General features: G+C 38.4%; 1 protein-coding gene across 1 annotated transcript in view; it reads left to right on the forward strand.

Moving 5' to 3' along the window:
• LOC139699019 (cytochrome P450 4C1-like) overlaps positions 1–26,369 on the forward strand; it is a 51,569-nt gene that overhangs the window by 1,485 nt on the left and 23,715 nt on the right. The window contains exons 2-3 of the mRNA XM_071598017.1: positions 7,436–7,709; positions 15,110–15,307. Of these exons, the coding sequence (XP_071454118.1) occupies positions 7,436–7,709; positions 15,110–15,307 (472 nt within the window). The remainder of the gene's footprint in view (positions 1–7,435; positions 7,710–15,109; positions 15,308–26,369) is intronic.

Raw genomic sequence — 26,369 nt, forward strand, 5'->3', positions numbered from 1 at the left:
GAGAAAAGTGACGAAATATCGTGGCATCATCACCGCTGCCACTTTTTCCTTCCTTCCCTTCTAGCTGATCACGATCACCAAGAACAGAGAAAACAGGAAGCATCTCCATATCTTAAAATAAATTAAGGATAATCGTAGGGATAAGTAAGGTTTTCAATATTAAGATACGTTTATTTTCCGACAATCCAATGGTTTCCAGATGTATCCGTAATCTTGAGGATGAAGTTGCTTAAGTAGATGGCTTAAATGCTACACAATGTTGGTGCGACGATTGAAAATTTTTGCCCTCCTATTTCAATGTTTATCTTAGGCTTTTTCTTTCTGGAAAATCGCATAACTTGGACTCTGTAGCTGAACACCCTACCATTGCCACAACACCTAATAGATTCTATGAAATGAAAGTTCTGTATTTCAATGTACATTAGCGTATGGCTCCACTAAAGGTTAATGTTGTAGCATCGCCCTCAGTTTCCTTAAGTCTAAGAGATTAATTAAATAAATAGGTGAAACGCGCTGTTAGCCAATTTTCATTCTTATCAAGCAAGAGTAAATTAAGTAGGACTCCATCCCTTTAAGGAACCTACACGTCCAGTGAGGCGATGGCGATTTTATTGATTGAAACTTAACAAAGTTAATAATGGCAGCAAATATGGAGGCAAAGTTAAAAATGAAAGCATAATTCTATTTTAAGGCAAAAACCTTAGGATTTCTGAATGTATTTTCATTTCCACCTCTTTCAAATCTTCAAATTTTCAATTTCGTTTTCTTTCACTTGAAGGGAGTCCTAAAATTTCAGACTTAAAATATGCAGAAAAATATTGAGTCCGAATTTTTGTTTTGTTTCACCATATGATTCTTAAGTCAAAAACCGTTACGGTTAAATTGGACCAATATTCCAAGCAGATCATGTTCTTCAAAGTCATTTTGTAAATTTTCAAAAATATTGGAAATTAGATCCTAAAAAAACGATAGTACCGAAAGGGGAATATTGAAGATTTTTTTACATGCGTCAGTACTTCATGTTAAGCATCTGAGCAAATTTTAAGGCTCGCTTTGCTGCATTTTCAGGTCAAAATTACGCCGAAACTTCTGGGCTATTAATATGTAGATCAGATAATGAACACCCAAGTACAAAAACAGTAAGGGATGAGCAGATTTTCTGAGGGGTAAAATAGAAAAAACGCTATGAGCATTGAAGAAAACCATGAGGGTTTATGTGCAACACTAGAAATAACGATTTCATGAGAGGAAATTAAATACAGAGGTAAACAGAAAAGGCCGATTGCAGGAGTAAGACCGAATGATTAATTGTTAATTATCCGAAAAGCGGAGTGTCCAAAAAGGATTAAGGATTACTGATAAGGAACAAACGATGGGTTGGAGTTATCCAGGGGAATGCAAATTTTTTCCCTTTCGCTTTCAGATCTAACGACAGGAATAAAAACAGTTAATCCCTTGACCTAAATTCATTCTCAAAAAGTGGGGTCCATAACCCTTAGCTGCCCAAGTGAACGAGTTAGTCAACTATTCCTCACACGCAATATAGGTTAATTCTGCCTTTCTCAAATTCCCAAACGGACGATTTCTTTCGCTAATTACTACTCGGAGAAAAAATAAGAGAAAAAACTTAACTGAATTCAAAAGAGATTGTAACAGTTCTAATGAGTGTAAAGGTTTGCTTATTTTTTCAAGGAATTACTTAGGAACCTTGATGGAAAGGGGGAACTAAAGGAAATTTTCTGCAATTTCCGATTGTGTGGCTGATCTGCATTCGAAATTTTAAGGCCACTTTTTTTCCTTATTTAACATTAATCCGAAAACAGCACTTTTGGCCTTTAAATCGACGATTGACTATTATATAAATAACAATTGAAGCAATTACAAACACCAAAGCCCTAGAGGAAGGAAAACCCACCCAGGCGGGAATGGAACCCGCGACCTTTGGGTTGGCAGATGAGGACGTTACCTCGCCGTCACCGGGGTCGGCAAGAGAACCCTATCATGAGGAATATTCTGCTGAATTTTAGGAATTCAGAAACTTATGCACATCTTAGTTTGGTCATGGAATAATTCAAATATTTAACTCAGTTTAATCTCACGTCTATCACCTTCCTATATAGGGATCTCAGGGATTTCGTTTGACGAACGATTTAGGTTGCATCATCTTCCAAAAATATGCATCAAGGTATTTTGACGTTTAGAGCAAGGAGCGTTTCTTACACCTCAACGTAAGGTGAAATCCAGATTATCCTAGACAAAACAAAAAAACCAAATATGATCGACAAGTGCCTTGAACCGACGGTTTTTTTACTCTCGAAACTATCCTTAAGCCTCTATCACTTTAACCAGAGTCCTCGTTAGATTGGACAATGAGGTTTTGAATATAATCCCTATTAGCCCAGTTGTGAAGACCACTAGAATGACAACTTCTAATTTAATCTCTGAAACTGAGAGGAACTCCTCTGCGGTAACTTTTGATTAACTTAGGGTCCGGCTGTTGGGCGCAAAAACACATCAGAGTTTTAAAGTGTTAAAACTATTCGCCTTGACGGGGATTCGAACCCGGATCTCCTCGATTTACCGGGCGAGTGCTTGGGCTAGTTGATGTACCGAAACTATAACTGCTGAGCTCCTTGATTCTCTCAAGTGCCGTTATAAATTTACTAGTTCAATAGAAAGCCATCGTAGTTCTGCTGTTTAAAGCACTGGATCGGAAATCCGGAGTTCCAGGCTATATATCTCGGCTACGGGGATGATTTATTTTCGTCTTCAAATATCACGCTTGAGTTTTCAAATGAGCCTGGTTAAAACTAGGTCGAATGGGACAACGCTCTACGTCTCAGTTCGAAATATATTTAATGGCGTATCCTGAAGATGCCGCCACCAGTAATGTCGCCTCTTTCACTCAAAATAAAAAATACAGAGTTTTTTTTCTCCTTTGCTGGCGAAGCAAAAGAAGCCTCCGGATACATCCCGCGCCATGGGAATTTCTCACGCGATAGCCAAAAAAAATATCTTACGAACTTTTGAGGATGACCAATTGTCTTCAACTGGCTTCACCTAATTGTTCATCGCTTTCGTCATAACAAAGCCATAGAAGAGGATTTCCCATGAAAAGAGGATGTTCCAACTGCGCTCTCGAACGCGTTGCCTAACTAGTAATGTAGCCTAAGGGCTTTCGGAAATGACGCGTGCTATTACGTCATTCCTCGTTTTTTTTTTAAGTCTGTTGGTCCATGGAGAGTCAAAGAATTTCCTGGAATTAGCTGCCCGAAGGTATTTTCTGCCACTCATTTCCATTGGACCAGTCGACCTCCAGTTAGTTCAGTTCAAAACTAGTTAAGTTCAAAAATGGCACTTAAACTGCTTAATAACTAACAGACGATGTTTCTATAGTTATAATGTTCGATTTCACTAATGAGCAATCTTATTTGTCAATAAAATCAGATACGTCGGTTACCTTTTCGTTAACTTGACGTTGACATTAACTAGATTTAGCTAGACGTTAGCAAATGTGGCTTAAAGGAGACAAGTAAATACCCAATACATATCAAAATTGAGAAGGCACTGAAGACCCATAAAACATGTGATAAAAACACGGAATTAATGATTTACGGCCGTATTATATCTAATTAAAAAAATATATCGGACTAAAGTAGGTACCTGTGTTGTATGGATTAAGGATATATTTTTTAACCGTGGTTATCTTTTTGGAAACACAGTAGTCTTGTCCAGGCTAAACGTCACTATTAATCCATTGCCACTAGCCACTGTGAACGAAATTCAAAACATTCATGTAGTCCTAAATCTTTTTAGCTAAATTCAACAAAAAACTTCCATTTTAAATTTAACCTGAAAATTAAATAATATATTTAAAATCAAGATCTAATTTTCCTATTTAATCTAAGTAAAATAATAATTAAATCAATATTATAATCGTCCCTATTCAAACAATTATATATATTTACATCCAATCCTTAATGTCAGCAAAAAAATTTTCTTTCTTCCTTTCCTTGATGGTTCGCTTCCTCAAAGATGATTCTTCATTATTGAAGCCGTTATTGATTTAACCACGCATTTGTATCCGTGGTAACAAAATCAAATGTTATCGCGGGAGCTATAGAACAAAAGATAAACAAGATGGCGTATTTCAGGAACGACATTTTCTATTCATACAGCTCGTTCAAGTGCACCATAGATCCATCATTAAATAATTGACATTTTTTTATTGCCATTTTTTAGTTTTCGAAATTTTATATTAATATAGTTGCCGTCCTTTCCTTTGAATATTGGTTCTTCTGATTCATAGCGTAGCTCACTTCAAGCTTTCCCATTGAACGCACTCGGTTCTCTTAGGCCTACTACTAGTGACGTACCTTCCTGCCTCTCCTGGTACTTTTTTCCGCTTTATAATTTGAACTTTCTCAAGGGGATATCATTATATTACTGCGTATTCAAGCAGTTCTCCGTGAGCTTTCTTCTCGGTGGCGGCGTTGTTTCCTTTCAAATATCTCGCCACCCAATGCAACATTTTAAAAACCTTCCTCGTCACGTGTTAAACAACAATCTGCACTTTAGTTAGGGTAATTGGAGAATAACTGAATCAAAAATAGAACCATTAAAAGAAAATGACAGGACGTATTGATTGCAGGAACTCAAAGGCATTTAAAACCATCGGTTAATGACACTTGGATCGTAGAGGCGCATGGTTTCGAAATCTTATCTGGGAGAGAAATCAATAGGTTTAGACTGACGAGTTACGTGTAGATCCACATTATGTGTATGGGTGTGGAGTAAAATCGAGAAAATAAGCTGCAGAAATGAAATGACAAACAAAGGCTTGATGTATTTGAAGAAGAGAGAAAGTTGAAGGAGGGAATTCGGGGAAGACAGAAAAATTGGATGTAGAGGTATTGGAATGTTGAAAGCTAGCTATAGCTAAGGAGAATGTTGGTTAAGTGGAGCAGGAAAAGAATAACCATTATTATATATGTAATGTGTTACATATATATATATATATATATATATATATATATATATATATATATATATATATATGCACGCACATAATATATATATATATACGCACATTATATATATATATATATATACATACATATATACATGGGGTAGGGGCTTCTAACGTTTTGCATAAATACGGTAAAAATGCACAAAATAACATGGGACAGGCCCAAATCAAATATATTTTTCAGGAGGTTTTTCAAAAGGAAAAATGTGAATTTTGGAACAAAAAAACTAAGCACCAACAGATGAGAGCATTTCTTTAACTCAACATTGGGGTTTCGATTAGGAGGGACATTTAAACTTTCGCATTCTTTCTTTGTTCCCATTATATTATTCACAAACGTTTATATATTTTAATATGGCATGATAGTTTAGAAGATGCTTCGTGAATTGTGAACAGTCGATTCGACAGTCTCAATTTTTTTCGGCCAATTTTCCACGCCGTACAAGTACAAAACTATTCTCCGCAGCAACGAGTTTTAAAGTATTTTCTTTACATCCTTACTCATCTCTGTGTACGTTAAAATGGAGAGAGAGAGAAAGCTCAATCTATCGTGGGAATCCGAAAATTCGTAGCCACAGAGAAAAAAATCAGCTCGCTGCATTTATCAGACATTGTAGTCGCATTGCGTGAGGAGGAGAGCCAGAACCATGGCTAGTGTTAATTTGGAGGAGACGATGAAAAAGTACATTTCGAAGAAGAACGAAAACAAAATCAGCGTCATCAAGCAATGCCGAAAAAGTGGGTAAAAATTTGTCAGAGCAGGGAAACCGAAAGCGGAAAAATTAAAAAGTAAATAACAGCCAGAATAAGCAAAAGGAGCAAGTCGTTTGAACAAAATACGTGACGTTGGCGTGGATTCGTAGAATTTATGACTAATTTCTAAATTTTCAGATAAAAACACACATTACTGTTGTCGTAAGTTGTAATTTAAATTAATCTAGCGAAATGATTTTTTTACATATATATATATATATACACATATGTCTATATATTTATACACACATATGTTTATATTTATATATATATATATATATGTATAGATATATATATATATATATATATAAATAATATATATGAAATATATAATAAAATCACACAGCTTGGGTGGAGCTGCAGGCGCCCCTCTGGGGCTTACCCGGTATCAAACCCGGGCCCTCCCGTCAGTAGTCCAACGCTCTACCCCTGGACTAATTATATACATATTACATATATATCCAAGCTTTGTGATTTTCCGGGTACCAGATCTTCCTGGGAAACCATAACTGGCACAGGGAAAGGAACTGACCCACATATCATGATGAGTGAATTTCACACGCCGTATAATGCTTAGTACTGGGTGAACTCTACCATCACCTACCAAGCCAACCTTTGGGTTGATTACTGTGTTTTTTATATCTAATTATGGGTACAAATGAAACAAAGAGGCTACATGCATGAAAATAAACACGATATCATATGTATTTGTGCGAAGGCATAATGTGTCAACTGTTATCAAACAATGTCGTTGACAGGGAGCATTTTAAACGGTAAATTTACAAGGGGAACGAGTGTAACTAGACACCCCCTGCCTCCTTCCATGCTATCTCCCCTCCCTACGCTCCCTCAGATATCCCATTACATCCACACTACCCTCTCATTGACGTCGCGCTTCGCGTAGCCAGGTGCCTCCGATTCTTACGTCTTTTAAGCAACGCATAATTGTGGAAATTACTCATACCGGTTGAGCAAGTGTTAACTATAAGAAAGAATAAAATGGCATAATTTCTAATGATGATAAAAGGAAGGAGAAGATGGCTGTTAAAGGAGATGAATTTCAGTCGTTTTGAAATTATAATTGGTAGTCTACTATTAAAGATTTAGGTTTAGGGTGGGCACACATTTCTCAGGTATCCTCTACTAACAAGACAAACTTACACCCTTGACAATACATTAAACCCTTCTTCAATTCCTCATACTTCCTTCACCCCTTTATTCCATCCAGCATAAGCCTATCCTCTTTTTTGTACCCTTCCCTTGCTTACCTAATATCCTCCCCTCTATAGACCACCAATTTATTCGACATTCGCCATCGTCAATCACAACGCTCTGCAGCCATCTTTCTTTCCCTCCTTAGGATTTCTCCCAACAAACCCTCTCTCTATTCTTCCCACATTCCATACCTAGTGCTTCCTAGTTTGTTTTCCTTTCTGTCAATTTTATTTTTTCCATTCTTCTTCACACACCCACATTATCACAAAAGCCTCCAATCTACGCCTTTATAATTTTTCCTCAATGACCATCTTTCCGTACCGTAGAAAACTACTCTCCAAATGAAAATTTTCACCGCATTTACAATTAGAGAAGTTTATTTTACAGACGTTAAAGTGACCAATGTGATTTAACTGTTTTTCTCTTCTTCTCTTGCAGGAGTCCGCCCCCGTGCCTGTGCTGCAGGCCCTCCCCGATTCCTTCTCCTCCAACCCTCCCACCCCCTTCTACCTCTCCCTCCTAAACTTCCCCCCGCCCTCCTTCGCTCACCCCTACGCCCTACTCGTCTACACCATCGCCGCCTGCGTCGCGCCCTTCCTCTGCGCCCGCATGGTCCACACCGCCAAGCTGCAGTGGGCCCTGAGGGGCGTGCCAGGACCGCCCGCCATGCCCTTCGTCGGCACCCTCATCCTCCTCACCAAGGGCAACTGGGGTGAGTAATTCACTCGAGTCGAGGCAATGTACTCCGGAGGGAGAATACTTAATGCATGGATTTATGCAGTATTTGACCCTGGATCTACATTTTACAAGTGGGCTTTCACCATATATTAATATTATTATGTATGGCAGATGGTATATGCACCGATAAAACACAATTAAACGAGGAAAATAATTTTATTTTGCCTATTTGTGAATAAAACGTGTTCTTTTTCTTGTCCTCCATTTAAAATATCTCAATAATACTATACACTCAAAAGGATATAGTATATCAATATTAAAAATGTAAAATTCATATCCACTCATCTAGGTAGGAAATATTAGCTAAGGATCGACCATTGGGTATTCTGCTGTCGAAGGAACAATCTATAGGCTCTATCTATGCATACATTAAAGAGTGTAGCGTTGTTCTATCATCTGAACTTTTGAGGTGAAAAAAATTTTTTTAACCATTTCAGCGCTTTTTGTTTGTAAATATAATTTACTATTGAAATTGCAGTCATTTTTTGGGGTGTGCATCGTAGGGAGAGGTAATGTTTGAGAGGTTCTAGGCCTTCTTTGTGGGGTTGGAGGTGTAGAGGTTTATGATCTTGAAGAAGGGGGACATAACAAGACGGATATTTTAAATGGCACCATGCCTCAGATATATAGTATATTGCGTCAAACAAATATATACACAGTAACAGAGACCTTTGTTGGACGCTAAACATGTGAGAGCAGGTGCCTCAGAGAGCAATTCGTGGGTTTAAGGAGTCTCTCTCTCTCTCTCTCTCTCTCTCTCTCTCTCTCTCTCTCTCTCTCTCTATATATATATATATATATATATATATATATATATATATATATATATATTTATTTATATTTATTTATTTATTTATCGATGATATAGAAATAATCACACGAGCAGTATAATATTTGGACAGCACATTAGAACAACTAAAATAGTAACACTTAAAAGGACACTCACATTGTAAATTGTTTAAGCTTTCGGCCTTCTCCAAGGCCTTCAAATCTTACTTGAACATTTTACAATGTGAGTGTACTCATAAGTATTACTATTTTATTTGTGTTCTATTGTGCCGTCCAAATATTATATATATATATATATATATATATATATATATATATATATATATATATATATATATAATATATATGTATGTATGTATATGTATATATATATATTTTTTTTTTATTTATATATTTATATATATATTTTTTTTTATTAATATATGTATATGATATACTCGTATGTAGAAGCACTCACGAGAACAATGTAACGGCACAATAGAACACAAAATAAAACAGGTCACACATAACACATAGAGGACACATTGTAGATTGAGCTTTCGGCCTCCTCTGAGGCTTTCTTCAAGTAAGACTAAAAAATCTCTGAGAGAAATATGGGGTCTAGGGGAAAAAGGGGGGTAGGTGCAGGGAATACTGGGAGGGGAATTAAAGATGGCGTTTAAGGGTGGGAATTTGAAAAGATCAAAAAGCTGGTATACATGCGGTTTCTCGAGTTCTCACCTCTACGTGGAATAAGTAAAAGGAAAATGAAATATAAAAGTATAAAAATATAAAAGACAAACACAGAAGAGATATGTATTTATACACATATGTACATATATATACAACTTAATCATTTTAATATTTTATCCCATTAAAGTATCCATCTATTTACGTTACGAAGAGCGGGTTTGTTTACAAATACAGGTATCAGTGAGGTTATCAGTTCCTATAACGATAATGGAAATGCATCACTAAACCTAAACTAAACTTAATATTAACACATCCTGATAATATTTCCGTTATTTTTCGTAAAATAATCGATTACCTGCAGGCAGTTTTAGATATTTTGAATCCTAATGCATGTGACCATTTCCTCCTTAAGAATGTTAGATATTACACTTTCTATTAAATAAACTTTGTATCTTTGCAATTCATTCCTTCATAAGAGTACGCAGAAATTGGTTCTTTCCCCGTGCAAATATCAAAACAAAACGATTAGGTGAAGCTATAAATTTCACCATGTTATACGTAAGACAAAAATTTCAAAATTTCCTGAAGTTTGTAGAAACTTACGCGTACGCATACCCAAGTTTGATAGCGGAATAACTGTCTCGACGTCCAATTTTTAAAGCTGATGGAAAATATTCCGCCAATATTTCCATAGTGTCATTATTTTCCTTTTCATTGGTGTGGTATTTAAGTCCAATTATCGATTTTTGGGTCCAATGCCAACCAGGCTATATCGGAACACCGTCGTAAATTTTTTTATGACAGTTATATTAATGATCCAAAATCAACCAACCCGTCCGTCCGTGCAATAAATGAGAAGATTGCAGCGAGACATGAGGAATGTCCTTGATCTCGACCTCCCGTGGGCATATATTTTTATTCATTTCTCCTCGCAAGTCCATTCCCCGCTCTCGGACTGGAAGTCGATACCCTCAAGATTGCTCTGCCTTTGCCAAGAACGTGATTTCAAAGAAAGACGGAGTTCTGTGAAAACAAGTATAATGCAGTCCTGAAAACTTACAGAATGTTTTTCTTTCAAGGCTCACCGCATATTTCGAATATTATGGAGACAGACCTCTTCTTCCTTTTGGAGAAAAATGCATTAGAATTCGTTTTGTTCAAGATAATGACCCAGAGTTGTTTAACTTCTCACAGTAACTACATTCCCTAGCAAACAAATATTGATTCTTGGGAAAATTATTTTAACATATAATTCCTTGCACCATCGAGGGAATTTAATATTTGTATTCCCCTATAAACCAATCTTTCAAAAATAAACACAATTTTTAAATGGAGAATATTAGGTGAGTAATCTAGTGGCGGATAAAATGTGAGCATTTTGTACAGCACGAAGATGAAAAATAGAAATTTTATATATTTCATGCATGAGTAGTTCCTATGCAAAACAATAATTCCAATGTCAAATCTAGCTGATACTAACTAAATTCTTTAAAATATCACTGACACAGCGTAATATTTTTCAGGGTTCATCCAAAATACAATAGACCACTTAATGAAGAACTCGACTGAAACCTGACGTATTACCTAATCAATTAAAATGCAGAAATTTCAAAGTGTAAAAAAATCATTCACCTTAACCGGGATTCGAACCCGGATACCTCGATGTCCGACCGAGTTCTTTAGCCAGTTAAGCTACCGAGGTGTCATTTTACACTCCGAAATTTTTTCCGTCAATTTTCTTTAACCAGTTGCCTAACGTCAAAGCTTAGCTGGATTTAATCCTAACCATAAAAAAATTAACAATTTCGGTTTCTCAAAATTTTCACTACAGTGCCATTCAGGAGTGACGGAGTAAAAACTGAAATCAATTCCATGCAGGCCAAGCAGTGCATTGGAAGTTTTTCTAAGAAATCGAATGATACGAGCTGTATATACTGTTTCTGAAATACGCCATCTTGCTTAACTGAAATGCGACAATATTTGGCATTGTTGCCATGGAGAAAACAAGCGCGGGAAAGATTCGCGCTATTTTTCCTCGTGATCAATTATTTGATTCTGCTAGCAATTTTCTGGTGAGGGTTTAAAAGATATGGTAAATTTTGCTGTCATTCGCCGTTTACCATGAGCATATTCAGCATCGGTGTCTCGCGTATGCTGGATACACCAAACTCATTTTCTTTCCAATTCATAGCCGTCCTGCCGTCCTTCAACTTCATAAATTTCCTTTCCCCATCTCAAACTGACCTATGGTGCTTCCCTCTTCGAGTTTCGCGGTCAGTCACTCCTCAAGGAAGTAAGGTTTCAACGTCATAAATTCACACCTGCATTTCTGGTTGTTTTTTTTATCTGTGCATTCCCGCTAAGAGTCCTGTACACAAGTAATCACTTATATTGCCAAATGGCTAATTCCATATCATGCTTGGGTTGATACAGACTGCACATTGCTACAATACTTCGTCCGATAAGATACACCCTGACATCCCAACCTACGTCAAACTGCTCTTTAACTCCGCATACCTCCTTCTTCCCTCCATTTCGTCCAAAATGCGCCTATCCTCTTTCTTTCCTCCTTTCTCGCCTCCCTATCGGTAATCTACCGGTTAAGGTAAGTTTTGGATGGACCGGAGTTACCAACTACTGAAAGCTACCTGTACTGTTACTGTTCGTCGCTACACACAGCAACGATTTCCTTGTCCCTCCTAAAAAATCACAACCCGACACCCTAGACACTAAAATATACCCTTATTAAATTCCGCATGCTTCTTTCCTCCCTTCATTCCATCCAACATTCTCATATCTTATTCCTTCCCCTTCCTCGTTTGCCTAACATTCTCCCCTCTTTCACAGTCTTTAACATCCAATCGCCGATCAAAATGGTCCGCATCCATATTTCCTACCTCCTTATGATTTCTCCAAACAATCATCTATCCTCCCTCCTTATCATGCGTACCACTTCCTCGTTTCTTTTCTATTCTGTTCACTTTACCTTCTCTACGCCCGCATTACAAAAGCCTCAAGCTTACGTCTATCATCCTGCTTTCATAGCTATGTTTCCGCGCCGTATATAACAAAGTTTTAACGAGCCTTTTCTTAATATCCTTATTCAACGTTCCTGTCATCAATTAACTAATTCTTACGAAAATTTCTTTGCCTAACGCAATTCTTCTTCTTATGCCCTTACTACTTCGACCATTTTGGTCCAGGACACTCCCCAGGGAGGTAGACTGTTTCATCTGCTCTAGTTTATGAAATCTTATTTTAATATTTGTCTAAGCTTTCCTCCTTCTCGAAAACTGCATAATCATAGCTTTTTAGATTTTTTCTAATCCCATACGCATCTCAATATAGTAAAATTAATTTTCAATATTTCATAAAAAAATAGAACTTCGTTTGAGGGCAGGTAGTCTTTCTGACATGATTGTATGGAAGCAAAACTTAAATAGCATTCCAGAAGTAGCAATAGCCTACATTTACATAAATACCACGCGATCCACCAAAAAGATGTGTGGCAGTGGGTACAAGCACCACGTAGAATGGGTAAGGGATAAGGAAGAGTTAGGGAAAAAGGAAAAAAATATTCACTAACATACCTCCAAAAAACGCGCAAATTTAAATGCATGCTGGCGGAAAACTTAATTAAAACAAGTGGCAACTTACCCAACAATATAGTTCTTTGTTATACAAAAAATAAGAGATCAAACCATCTGCTCTAAGAACATCGGTCCAGCAAGTCGAAGATCCTTGGTTTAAGTCACGGTCAAGAACACTTTTTTACGCTGGTGGTGATCTGCCCTCTACAAGAATCAGGTTATAACAAAGCAAACGAAAAATGGAAGAAAAATAGAAACCAAAACAAACAAAGGATTAAGACAAGGATGCAAACTCTCGCTAGCAATGTTCAGCGCATACGAGTAAGGGGCAATAAAAGAAACACAAGAATTTGGTTTCAAAGGAGTCGAGGTAAATGGAGAGGAAATCAATATGCTCCGGTTCGCAGATGACATCGCAGTCGTGGCGGAAACGCGAGAGGACCTGCAAGCAACCCTTATTAAGTGCTATGGACCAAGTACTGGGGGAATATAATATGAACATCAACAAGAAGAAACCTGAAATATTTGTGTGTGCAGGAGAGAAGCTGAATGCAGATATCACGATTCGAGGGGTGAGACTAGATCAAGTGGAATCCTTCATCTAACTTGACAGCAGCATAATATGGGATGAAAGAAGTTCGACCGACATGAAGCGAAGAATAGCCCAAGCTAAGAGGGCATTCATGAAGAAGAGGCAGTGGCTATGTTCAAATAATACTAAGGCTGGAAACAAGGAAGCAATTCCTCAAAGACTTTCGTTTGGAGCATCGCGCTCTATGATTCCGAGACTTGGAACATTGGAAAAGTGGACCAGCGAAGAATAGAAGCTATTAATTATGGTGCTAGAAGAGAATGCTGAAGATTAAATGGACAGACAAAGTAAGGAACGAGGAAGTATACAGAAGAGCAAAAGAGGATAGGACCATATGGAGAATTCTACGGCAAAGAAAAAATAGATGGATTGGACACACATTGAGGCAAAATGGATTGATTAGGAATATAATAGAAGGAAAAATATAAGGGAAGATTAAGAGAGGAGTAAGACCAAGAGGCATGTGCATAGGACAGGTTAAGGACTTAAAACAGGGAACCTACCAGAGGGTGAGAGAATGAACACTAAATTGGAAAGAATGGCGGGGTACAGTAAACCAATCTTAGGATTGAAATCCTGGTGATAATGATATGTATGTATATATATATATATATATATATACACGAGGGTCATCCGGAAAGTAGTACCCGTTCGTGAAATAAAGACACAAAAGTAAATATTAACAAACATAAAAAATTTTATTTGAAAGAGGATACTTTAAACTACTTCTCAACATAATCTCCAAGCAAATTAAGGCATTTGTCATAACGTGTGACAAGTTTCTGTATTCCTGCTGCATAGTCCTTCGCCGCCAGCTCATTGAGATACGCGAGGGACCCATCTTGCACAAATTTTTGCATAATGCAGATGGTGTTTAACAATTTCATGAACAATTGTTCGAGAAACATTGGGAAAATGCTCACAGATGTCATCAATTGTGACGCGCCGATCGTTCCTCACGAATTCGTCAACTGAGCTCACCAGTTGGTCTGTAATGACAGACGGTCTCCCCGAACGCTCATCGTCGTGTGTGTTCCCCCTCCCCATGTTGAAGTTGCGACACCACCGCCGAACAGACGACTCGTCCATTACATTGTCTCCATACACCTCCTTTAATTGGCGATGAATATCACATGGGCGAACGTTTCTTGCATTGAGGAATTTAATCACTGCCCTCACTTCACAACTGGCGGCGTTCTCAATTTTTTTAAACATTGTAAACAATCACAGAAACAACACAGGCAATGCTAGCGTCACGCAACTTGGCTCAGAGAAGGCAGACAAGCCACTGAAGCTATCTGACCTCGTCCAGCGGCTACTCGCGTCGTCAGCACTTCATGCGGCACGAACGGGTACTACTTTCCGGATGACCCTCGTGTGTATATATATATATGACTACTGACCGGAGAGCCCGGGTTCGATCCCCGGGCAAGCCTCTCTGGGCACCTGTAGCTCCACCCAAGCTCAGAAACCATAAACGACACAGGGAACGGAACTACTGTGATATATATATATATATATATATATATATATATATATACACATACATATGTAAATATACATATTCACACACATATTATTATTAAGCTGTCTATCGGTTAAGTCTATTTATAATATACAAAACAATAGCCAATGACATACACATACGCATTCATAATATAATGCAAAATATTTTTCAAATTCAGAGATGCAATTGAAAATCATTTTCCTTCTCTTACATTTTTCCCACAGAGCTCTACCGTTTGCTGAGGTTCGCCAACAAGATATATGGCTCCATGTTCCAACTTTGGATTGGGAGCCGGCCGGTGGTGTTCCTGTTCCGTGCGGAGGTGGTCAAGCCTCTCCTCAGCTCCCCCGAGCACATCGACAAGAGCATTGAGTACAATTTCCTGCAGCCGTGGCTCGGACGCGGACTGGTCACTTCCACAGGCAAGTCGAATACCAGCGTCCCTCCCTCTCCGGTAATGATCAACGTCATCAATTTTTCCGCCCTGTAAGCTTTTGGATTAACCCTCTTCGAAAAATGCTTCCCATCCACCCTCACTGGCATCACCGTACATCCGGGGATGTTAAAACAATAGCACAACGAATCGATGTATAGAAATCATTGTATCGCATTGATTAGTATATTTCGCGAACATATATCGATAGTATTCAACATAAACTGACTTTATCCTTTACTCCTACGAGCGGGGCTACGGGCTACGGGCTCCTTAGATGACCGATTAATAATTAGATAAAAATCAAATATCTCCAGTTTTATAACAATTTATAATTAAAATAATCGATGTTATGATTTATTTGACAAACAATTTAAAATAAGAGTCTCATCCTAATTGGATTTGGTGTTTTTTCTATCACAAATTAATGAATTTAAGGGAATTATTTCATTGAACATCAGATATTGAGCTCCAGGTATTTAATAAATTTCATTAAAAGGATTATATATTTCTTCAAATATTCTTATTAAGATCGCCAACGGTGCCCAATAAAACTATGCCACGGTATGCATCAATTTTCTCGTAAAATACAATAAGGCACAATTCATATTCAATTGTTCCCGGCTCAACTTTGTTGAAATTCATGTTTATTAAATGAAGAATACAATGTATCTTTCCACTGTTCTAGGACTGCGGAAAGATACATTGTACTCTTCATAATAAGGCACAATTCAATTTGCACCATCGATTTATATCTGAAAAATATCATTAAGCATCAATTTACGGTACAATATCGCTAATCCTAACCTGAAATACAACATTTCAAATTAAATAATCCTCCCGCCTCATTTCTATCGGTGTTCTTACCCACGATCAAGAGAGTTTAAGTCCAAAATCTTTCTTTAAAATAGTATTAGTGGGTGTTTTTAATATACGTATAAATCACAAGAAAGTTAATATCGACCAAAAATGGCTCGTTTTTAATAAATTAATTTTTTTAATAAACGTAGGTAAAACGCCAGGAAATTTCCATGTCTAAATAGAATAACCAGGGATACATAAAAGCTACAAAAATGCCAGCAAATGTTTTTTAAAGGTATATCCACTTTATGTTCGTTCATCATCATTATCATCACTATTTCAAGCTTAAACGGAGTACAAAGGTTAAGACTAAACAATAGCGGAAATTGTTATTTGTTCTTTCGATATTATTTCGTCTTCCCAAATAATGTTTTCCGCCACAGTGTCAACGCGTTGAATTTAGTCAATGGTCGACGTTACAGCACCGCCAGTTGACTGTTTTTACACGCACACAACCGTATATCGTAGGTTTTTGAGGCTGTGGAGTACAACCATCGCCATTGTCCATGCCCGACAGCGCTGAGTAGTTAATGAATGAGACGCATTCACTTCAGTTAGCGGTAACAACGTGAACTTAAAGGTCGAGGCAAAGAGCAATGTATCAGGCGATTGTGAGGTAATGCCGAGACCAACAATCGTTCGGCATCGACAGCTGTTTGTTGCCTTGCGTCTATGCCCAAAACGCACCGGCAGAAAACCAGGCCAGTGTATTGCGAAACGTTTCGCCGGGAAAATATTCCACGTTTGGTATATATGATTACCCTGATGCCTAGGAATGATTGGAGGCTAAAAATAATGGACGGCCGAGAGCTTTCGCACTCGATGCATCCTGTGGAAAACTAGAGAGATGATAGATTAGTCCACATGGCGCCATAGGGTAGTGGAAACCTTTTAAATTGATCAGGTATTCATGACCTACAGACAGAATTCTTAGAGTTTGGTATTGCCATGGTGTTTCGTTTTCCAATCGATGGGTTTCAAAACGTTTTAAAAGTCAAATTTTGGGTTCGGCCCCAAGCATTGACCTGGTGTTTCGCGGACTGTGCGTTCGATTACGTGAGTCAAACGAAGGCCGGACGAACGGTTTTTTCCAATTAAGAGTCCTAGCGAAAGTTGCCCTCCCATCGGGTTTAAAAGACGCCAGTTTTCGTTTTTCTCTCTGATTCAGTGGTCACGGTCATCGCATCTCAGTGCCCTTAGGGTAAGAAGATACGAAGTAAATATTCATCATTACTTTTCCGGTCAATAGATTTTATTCGCCGCACGTCGTTCACCCAAACCTACCACGGGATGGAAAATCGCCTATTATACGTCCGAGAGTAGATTTCAAATTTGATTCGACGATTCATCGAATATTTTCGCGATAAGGACAAACTTCGTAATTCTGCACAAAACGAAAAAAAGGTCGAATGAACGATTATCCTCTGACCCTGGATTCCGATAGCTATTGCATTAAACTTGACCTAATTACCATTATTTCCTTCGAGTAATGGATAACATGACAACATAAAATTGAGGGAGAAAATATGCGGAATTTTAGTAGGACTCTTTGTAACGCCGGCTGTCGGGCTGTGTCTTGTTAGGAGAGGTAAAGAAATGTATTGTTGTACCAATAGTATTGTTTTTGCTTATCCTAAATCTACATTATACGGTAGAGTACCAACAAAAATAATCAAAGCGCGCTGTGCCATCCGAATTATTTGAATAAACCAATACTATCCGAATAAACCAACACCATCCGCATTTTTTTAGTTATTCTGCGGATATATTTGTAAATAACAATTAATTTAAAATTAAAAAACCTTGTGTTGCTCGCATTGTATTGAAATATTGGGATTCAAGTGAAAAGAACCTCATTCGGGAAATTGAGAAGGTTCAACGCCGGGCAGCCCGTTTTGTAAAACATCCTTACGATAAAATGCAAAGGGTCACCGAAATGCTCATGGATTTGGGGTGGGAATCATTGTCAGAGAGACGATTCAATGCAAGATTGAAATTATTTTATAAATTTAGATCCGCATGTTTCAGCCCTGAGGTCTCGCAAATTATTCGTACCCCTACTCCTATTATTCATACCCCATTGGTCGCTTGGATTATGCATATAAAATTCGGGAAATAGATGCCAGAACTAGCCGACTCAAGGACTCCTTCTTCCCACGGACAATACGGGATAGCAACTGCAGGGTTATGGATCGCAAAAATTCCACTTGACACCCTCAGCGTCCAAAAAAATAATTAGTTCTACTGAAATGCATGCTCTTCCACTAACCTTATATGCTTTGTTATAATAACTCATTCCTTCCGAATGACGTCATTAGTGTTCTGTTCATCTATTTTTAAGTCCCCCCTTCAATCCTTGTCCCTCTCCGCGGGGGGAAATTCCTGCTACCTGCAACGTTGGGTCGCATTCCCTGCCTTTTAGAGACTCTTTGGGGGTAGAGTGTTTCGTGGTGCATTTTCATGTGGTAGTGGTGTTTCAATTTCTTGCTTGTTGTGTCCTGGCTTCCGTGTTGTAGGATGGCTAACGTGCTGCATCCTGGGGTGCAGTTTTTTGTTGGTTTGCGGTATATGTGTCTGCATGAGTGTTGGATGAAGGGATTTTTGCATGAGTGTGTGCGCTGCTGTGGGTGTAATTTTCCAATTTGTTGTTTTACATGTGGTATTGTTTCTTTTTACGGTTGGTGACCTAACACCCCCCGCCACACGCCCTTGCGGCGGCTTGCGGGGTATTATGTAGATGTAGATGTACACCTTACCACACACCCTCTAAGCGGTGGATTTCCATACATATTTACCATGTGTACTTAGACAGCGGTGAAAGGAGAGAAGATGATTCATATCGTGGGCAAGAACATTGTATTTCTTTGCGTGTCGGGTTACCGTACGTGCCTAGTGGCGCATCTGCCCCTAGGAGCCACCCCTAGCAGTCCCATCGGGGGACCGAATCACAAGAGTTGGCACAACTACCATACCCAAGGCAGAAGCGTGAATTCATGACTTTTGGGTAAACATGTGGTCAAGTTACTCAACTAGATAACCTAGGTGGCAATAGTAATGAGGATAAACATGTATTTTTAGTTATCAGTGTTTGTACATAACTAATTTACAACATCTGATACGCCAAAAACGCCACATTTTACATCGGATTATCACACAACTATTTGTCATATTTAGCATGATTTCATATAGAGAAAAGACCAACGAATATTTGGATACGGAGCCCAGTTTTGTGTGGCTCGGAAACCTGGTCGGTGAGACAGGAGGAGAGGAGTAGTTTGGAGGACTTAGGGACGTGGGTGTGGAGAAGGATAGAAAAAATAAAACAAATGTAGAAGAAAATTAAAGTTGAAGTTTTATACGCGGTAGGGGAAGAGAGACTGCTTTGGGGTGTTTTCTCCCTTTTGAGGGCCATGCTCTAAATTTATTCAGTGCTTGCACTTTCAACCTTTCCGCTTTCGGTCGTTACCCCTGACGCATTCCACCCTACAATTGCGACAGCTACGGGGGTCGTTAAGGCAACGACTCCGAAAATCCCTGCGAAATACGGAGGGGGAGCAAGGATGCGTAAACTTGCTAATGTCCAGAGATACACATCACCATTAGGTTCATTACATATGTTAACTCGCCATTACCTAATTAAAGATATCTCCCGCCGAAATGTGTGCATGGAGTGCCCCCAAGAGATCATTATGGCGTGAATGTGTTAAACCTCACACGCCCCAAAGATTCCAAGAGAGGGGGGTCTCGTTAAGTGAAAATCCTTTTCGTAATCACTGTATTCAAACACGGTGATATGCCGTGGCTCCTGTGGTTATGAAGTCTTGAAGGGAGCAATTCATTACTGGGAAGAGCACACAAAAAATTAACCAGACGTGAATTCGCAAGAAGGTGCATTAAAAAACATTAAGCACGCGGTACAAGAAAAATTGTTCAATTCATTCAGCGTATTTTCTCTAATTGAAGGTAGTTTTTTGGGCCGATTTATATCTTCTACGCATAAAAACTTCCTTTTCTTTACTCAACATACATCTTTGGCAGTCTACCGTTTAAGTTTAGGTTTTTAGATGGACGTAGTCTAATCATCGCTGCATTTTTTGCGTTCTCTTATATTTATATCCTTCCAGAAAATTTAAAGAGCGCGAAATTTTTCATCGAGACTTAAAATAAAGGAAAAAACGACTTCCTTCTAAATTTGAAATATCTCAATTTTCAAAACCAATTAATGTCATGGGGTGATTTCAAGGTGATTTGAACGAAAAATGACCGACACATAATCGGCTTGTAATAATGCCCAAGCGGGTTCAAGATGCATGAGTAGGGTCCAATAAATAGAAAGGGGAATTTGAGTTATTTGGAAATTATTTTATTTATTCGTCAATATCAGTGTTATACTCTTAAAAGTATTCCCTCGTTAAATACATGTATACCACTTATGACAGCGCTTTTTCCGATTCTCGAAACACTTCAGGAACTGGGATCTTTGATAGAGCTTTAAGCTCTCTCAGCGACGCGTTTTTAATCCCATCTATACTAATTCCAAAGAAACTGCGGGAAATACCGCAACATTAACTTTTAACGGAGTCATCCGCTGATGTGCATTTCAATGCAACAATTTCAGAGTGTAAAAATCATTCGCCTTGACTGGGATCCCAGTCAAGGCGAACGATTTTTACACGCTGAAATTGTTGCACCCATCTATACTCGTAAAACAACGACGCTTCAAGGTTCCCTTAATTTTTGGGAACGGATTAAAGCCACAAGGGGCCATGTCTGGCGAATATGGAGGCTGGGATAGTGCTTCATAGTGCTGTTTTTGGCCAAAACTTTACGATAAACATAACAGTTTCAGTATAATTCGTTGTCTCGGGCGTGACTTCATGGAATCGACTTAACATAATGAAAAGAGAAACTTTGTAATTCCACATAGATTTATTATACGGACGACCTAGGTTTCGACGTGGCACGTCATCATCAGGTACATTTTGCAGAGAAGACAGAGAATATATAGTCACACAAAATTTGGGGGGTGGGGGGGAAAAAAGAAAGGGGGGTGGGAGAAGAGAGAGACAACTCCACGGTCTGAGGTGAGGGTTAGGGGGTGGAAGAAACAGTTTCAGGTTTGACTTTGTTGAATTCCTTCATTATGAGGGTAAAAAGAAACATAACACTTCCACAATAAAGATTTAATATTTCACGACCATGGTTTCGATGCTGCGCATCATCAACACCTGATCGAAACCATGGTCGTGACATATGAAATCTTTATTGTGGAAATATTAAGTTTCTTTTCACCCTCATAACAAAAATTTACGAACAAGCAGTTCGAAGCTTGAAAGGGCAGTGAGAAGGTGTATTATCGTGGTGGGGCAAAATCCATTATAGTTGGTATTTTTTTAAACATTTATAACTGCGTCTAGACGTTGAAACCACGTTAGGGAGCAATAACGTGTGTTGATCAATACAAATTTCTTTTTATTTAATAATCTTAACCAGCTTTGATAGGGTGTTGTGATCGGAGGGAGATTCCATGATAGATCTACATTATCAAATATAATAGATTACACGGTACACTCGTAGGTAGATTATTTAATTCTAGAAATTAGGGTTTACTTAAGGTAATAGATATTGGCAATATAAAAGCCTTTATATAAGCGGTAAATATTATATTTCTTTGTGGTTTGATCTATTCTTTGTGAGTTTGTGAATTTGTCATTTAACCAAATCAGATGTTTAAAAGTCCATATATTTTTATTTACTATTTCACGCATTGTTGCTATGACCGCCATTTTCTAATTTTCCCGCACGTACCTTTAAACGCTAAAATTACTGCTAATAGGTTGCAAGTAACGTCTACAGATTTCACAGTAAGGAATGTCACCACTATTACGTTTTACTCATTATCCGCGAGACGGCATCGTTCGATTCCAGAACAAAATATGCATGTTGGAGAACTGTAAAAATAAAAACCTAGGATTGGCAAAAACCCATGTCAATGAATAAAGCAAGTGAATTAGCAAAGGAACGACAAAGTTTCGTTGGTGTTTTTTTATGATAGGTCACCAAATGATGACCCGAATAACACGGATATATCTGATGCCAATAGAGTACTCGAAAAAACATAATATCCCAAGGCAAAAGATCTTTTTAGGATACCTTCCACACGCAGGGAGAGTTTAATATTCGCTTTTAATAACCAATAATTTAGTAACAGCTGTTTTTAGCTAGCCGAGAATTAGAAGATAAGAACGACGAGATTGGGATTCGGAAATATCAATTCCGTGACCACACATTCCCAAAGTATCTCTGAACGAACATCCTCTTAATCATTTTCTTGTTGATTTCAAGGTTGCTATGGCATGGAGCGCCGACGAAACAGGTTGTCTGGCATGCACGCAGTGACATTTATCAAGATTAATCCCTCGCAATGGAATCTTACAACAAAAACAGATCGAGAGATTTGGCACAAAAAAAATTAATACATTCATTTCGATAGATGACGCTGGCAATGCATTCCTAAGACGCCTGTTCGACTAAGACTGATAATAGGTTGTTAATTCCTGCTAATTGTGTGAAAATTTAACAGTATGACATCTTTTTAGCTTAATTTGTAATGTATATAGTATGTGGTACAAGTTTCCCTTATTTGGCTTCAGTATTGCATGCAGCTGAAGCCGTTGCAATTTGAAACATATTTAGTTCGTCTAAAACAACGATAGAGTAAAGAAACGCGACGAAGGATTGACATTTTAATTTTTCCTAAAAAAATCGCCAGATTTTCACATTCAAGACTGTTTTCATTGGAACTTGTAAATCGACCGGTTAATTCGATAAGCACATCCCTGATCGATGATATTACCTGGGAATGCACCATAGTAATCAAAATAAAATGGTGGTTTTATTGGTGAGATCCGAGTGATTAGGGGAGGCCAGTTTCTTATTCCCTGTGACGTCTACGGTTTCCCAAGAGGAAGATCAGGAACCCCAATAAAAATGGCAGAGCTTCGATGAATCTTAAGTTTAGCCCAGAGGCATCATCCTGAATCGAATCCGGGCCCTCTGGTAAGTAGCTAAGTGCTCTGACCACTGGGCTACCACGCCGCTATCAGAGTAACGGCGTGGAGGGAGAAGAAATGGGCTCTAATTGCTTACAAGTTCCGGGTTCTTACACGGTGGATAAAAAAAAAAAGAATTTTGGTCCACCTCTATGCGTGAGTCTTTGTGGATATCCGTGAATTATCTCCTTTAGACATAAAAAAAACTCAGAACTATCCCCTCAATTCTCACCTTCATATACGTATGTGGGAAGAGCCTTGATTTTCATTCATTACGATTAGAAAAGTGATCTGCCCGGTCCTTTCATCATTGAAAGTGCAAGTGAGTTCATGTGAGTGGGGGTTCAGAAAAAAAAGAAAAAATGCACACCCAGACTTCTTAAAATATTCAAAAAAACCAGAAATTTAGTGAGGAGGATAGCTGCGTACGTGCATCGCGCGGCGTAGTCATGGAAGAGGTTGCCAAGGTCACGTCATGACCGTCCTCAAATGCCTCTCCCGTGCAGGTAAATAGGTTTGAGGAAAAAATATTCTACTCCACAAAAAACGCCCTATTCAACCTTCACCATAAATAAATTAAGACGTGAACTGTAATTGTCGCTGGTCGCGATTCCGTGGTGGAATCATTTTTAACGCGAAATCACACGTCGTAAACGAAGAGGAGACCTCTAAAAGTTGTTGCAAGACGTTCAATCGCTTCCCCAAAGGAAATACATTATATATATATATATATATATATATATATATATATATATATATATATATATATATATATATATATATAACACTTAGCACTAGTGGACAGAGACAAAAACACACAACGAAGAGACTCACTATTTTTCGAATTTTCGGTGGTCGTGAACACCTTAATCAAGGAAGAGAGGGCATATATATATATATATATATATATATATATATATATATTTATATTTATTTATATATACATGTGTATATATAGGATGATGCAGAGGCACTCAAAAGAGCAATATAACATTTGGACGGCACACTAGATCACAAAAATAAAAAAGATAACACATAAAAGGCCCGCCTTCCCCACATTTCATGTGTTCGCCTTTTATATATCGAATGTTCCTATCCCATTTCCTTATATCTATTTCCATGTGAATGAATATATGTTCGCTACTTGCCGTGTTTAAATTTATAACCATGTATACATATATATATATATATATATATATATATATATATATATATAATGACAAGTCATAAAGAATAACAATAAGAGCAACGGATCAAAGGTTTCCGGATGCAGTCACCTTCAAATACCCTTCACCCTTCTTTTTCCCCTTTCTCCCCCGCTCACTTAGGCTTCCATTCCAACCTCCCTTGCATTTTGATGTCTATATATACGCCGTATTTCCCCCAGTTTATGACTCTTGAGTACCTTGAAGGTGACGCCTCGTCCATTAACGTAATTCTGTGGAAAGGTGTTGAATCATTTTTTAACTGTGGCAAATTCAATTGTTTATTAATATCGCCTTGATTTCAGGGCTATCGCCATGTACACGAAACCAACATTTCCCTTGGCACGCCCGTCTATGCTATTACCGAATCAACTACCCTCTCTATTCTACACAGCTAGATTCACAAATCAATACAAATCCGCTGGATTTAAACCTCGGCGTAGAAAAAGAAGCTGAAGACAAATTGAAATCGAAGGGTGAAACTGGAGTAAGTGGAATCCTTCACATACCTGTGGAGAATAGTTCGGGATGGATGAGAAGACCAACGACCAACATGAAGTGAAGAATAGGTCAAGCTTAGAAGGCGTTCATGAAGAAGAGGCAACTGCTACGTTCAGAGAACACACATGAGGTTGTAAGCACGGAAGCTGTTCGTCAGATGAAGAATGACACTCTACGGACCAGAAACATGTAACATGGGATAAATGAACAGGGTGAATAATAGAAGAAGCCTCCGAAACATGGTTTGAAAGAGTGGAATACTAAGGAAGATAAAATGGACTGACAAATTTAGAGGAAGGAGGAAGTAGTATATAAGCAAAGCAGAAGAGGAAAAGATCATGTGGAGAGAGAACTCTACGGCAAAGAAGATGGACTATAGATGGGTTTGACCCACCTTGATGCACATAATGGGTTATTCAGGAATATAAAATGGAAAGGAAAATTGAAGGGAAGATGACCTAAAGGAAAGCAAAGAGACAAGTACACATGAAACAACTTGACCACGGGTAGTACTTCGTTTCTTTTGTTTTCCCCGTATTCAAATTCTCACTGCTGTCGATGGTCACCTAGTTGACCGCAATATCGGTATAGAGTTACAAAAAACATTAATATAGGATTGCCGTCTAACAACCTCACAGCCAATAGTTCGCACCCTCTTCGTTACTGAAGATTTGAGGAGGAGGTATAAAGAGAGAGGGGGTGAGAGGGAATTACTTAGCACTGAATATATGAGATTGGAGGGCTTCGGTAAGCCAATATTAGGATTAAAATACTGATGATGAAGTAAAGACAGTGAGAATATAACTAAAATAACATATAAAACGTAAAAACAAAATCGAAAAATTGCTAGAGCGTGAATCGATGCAGTAAAGATCGTCGACCCACCGACGAGCTAATTATCTATAATGATCATTCCAGTAATCCCCGCTATCTTTCCATCTCACCTCGCATAAACCTAAAATATCTTCATTTCCCCTTTCCATCTCTCGCTTAACATTCTCCAATTTCCCTGTCCTCATCATTGTCCTAACATTCCACGTTCCTATTCTAACTAATTTGGTCTTCTTCTCCTGCGTCTTCTGTACTGCTGCTGCTGGTTTTCCCTTGCAAGGGTTTCGTGGGATGAGGACAGCGGAAGCCTTGCCTCCCCAGCTGCCGGGCACGATACACGGCGGATTGAGCCAAGCCCCGTATTTGCCAGGAGTCAAAATCTCTGTATTGTCCATCATTTAAATCTTGGGAATGATAATTGAGGTGGTTTCCCGTTGCCTTCCTCAATAGTGTTTTTAACGTGACACCGACACTTACTGGCCACCCCACTGGGGTCAGACGCCTTTCCAGCCGCCTCACTGAGGAACAGACGCTGATATGTACAAAATTCATAACGCAAGATTAATTTAAATTATTACTGGCGACAGCAGCGTGTTTTCAT

The sequence above is a fragment of the Hetaerina americana genome, unplaced genomic scaffold (assembly GCF_022747635.1).
Source record: "Hetaerina americana unplaced genomic scaffold, ioHetAmer1.1.p SCAF_9, whole genome shotgun sequence".
NCBI lineage: Eukaryota > Metazoa > Arthropoda > Insecta > Odonata > Calopterygidae > Hetaerina > Hetaerina americana.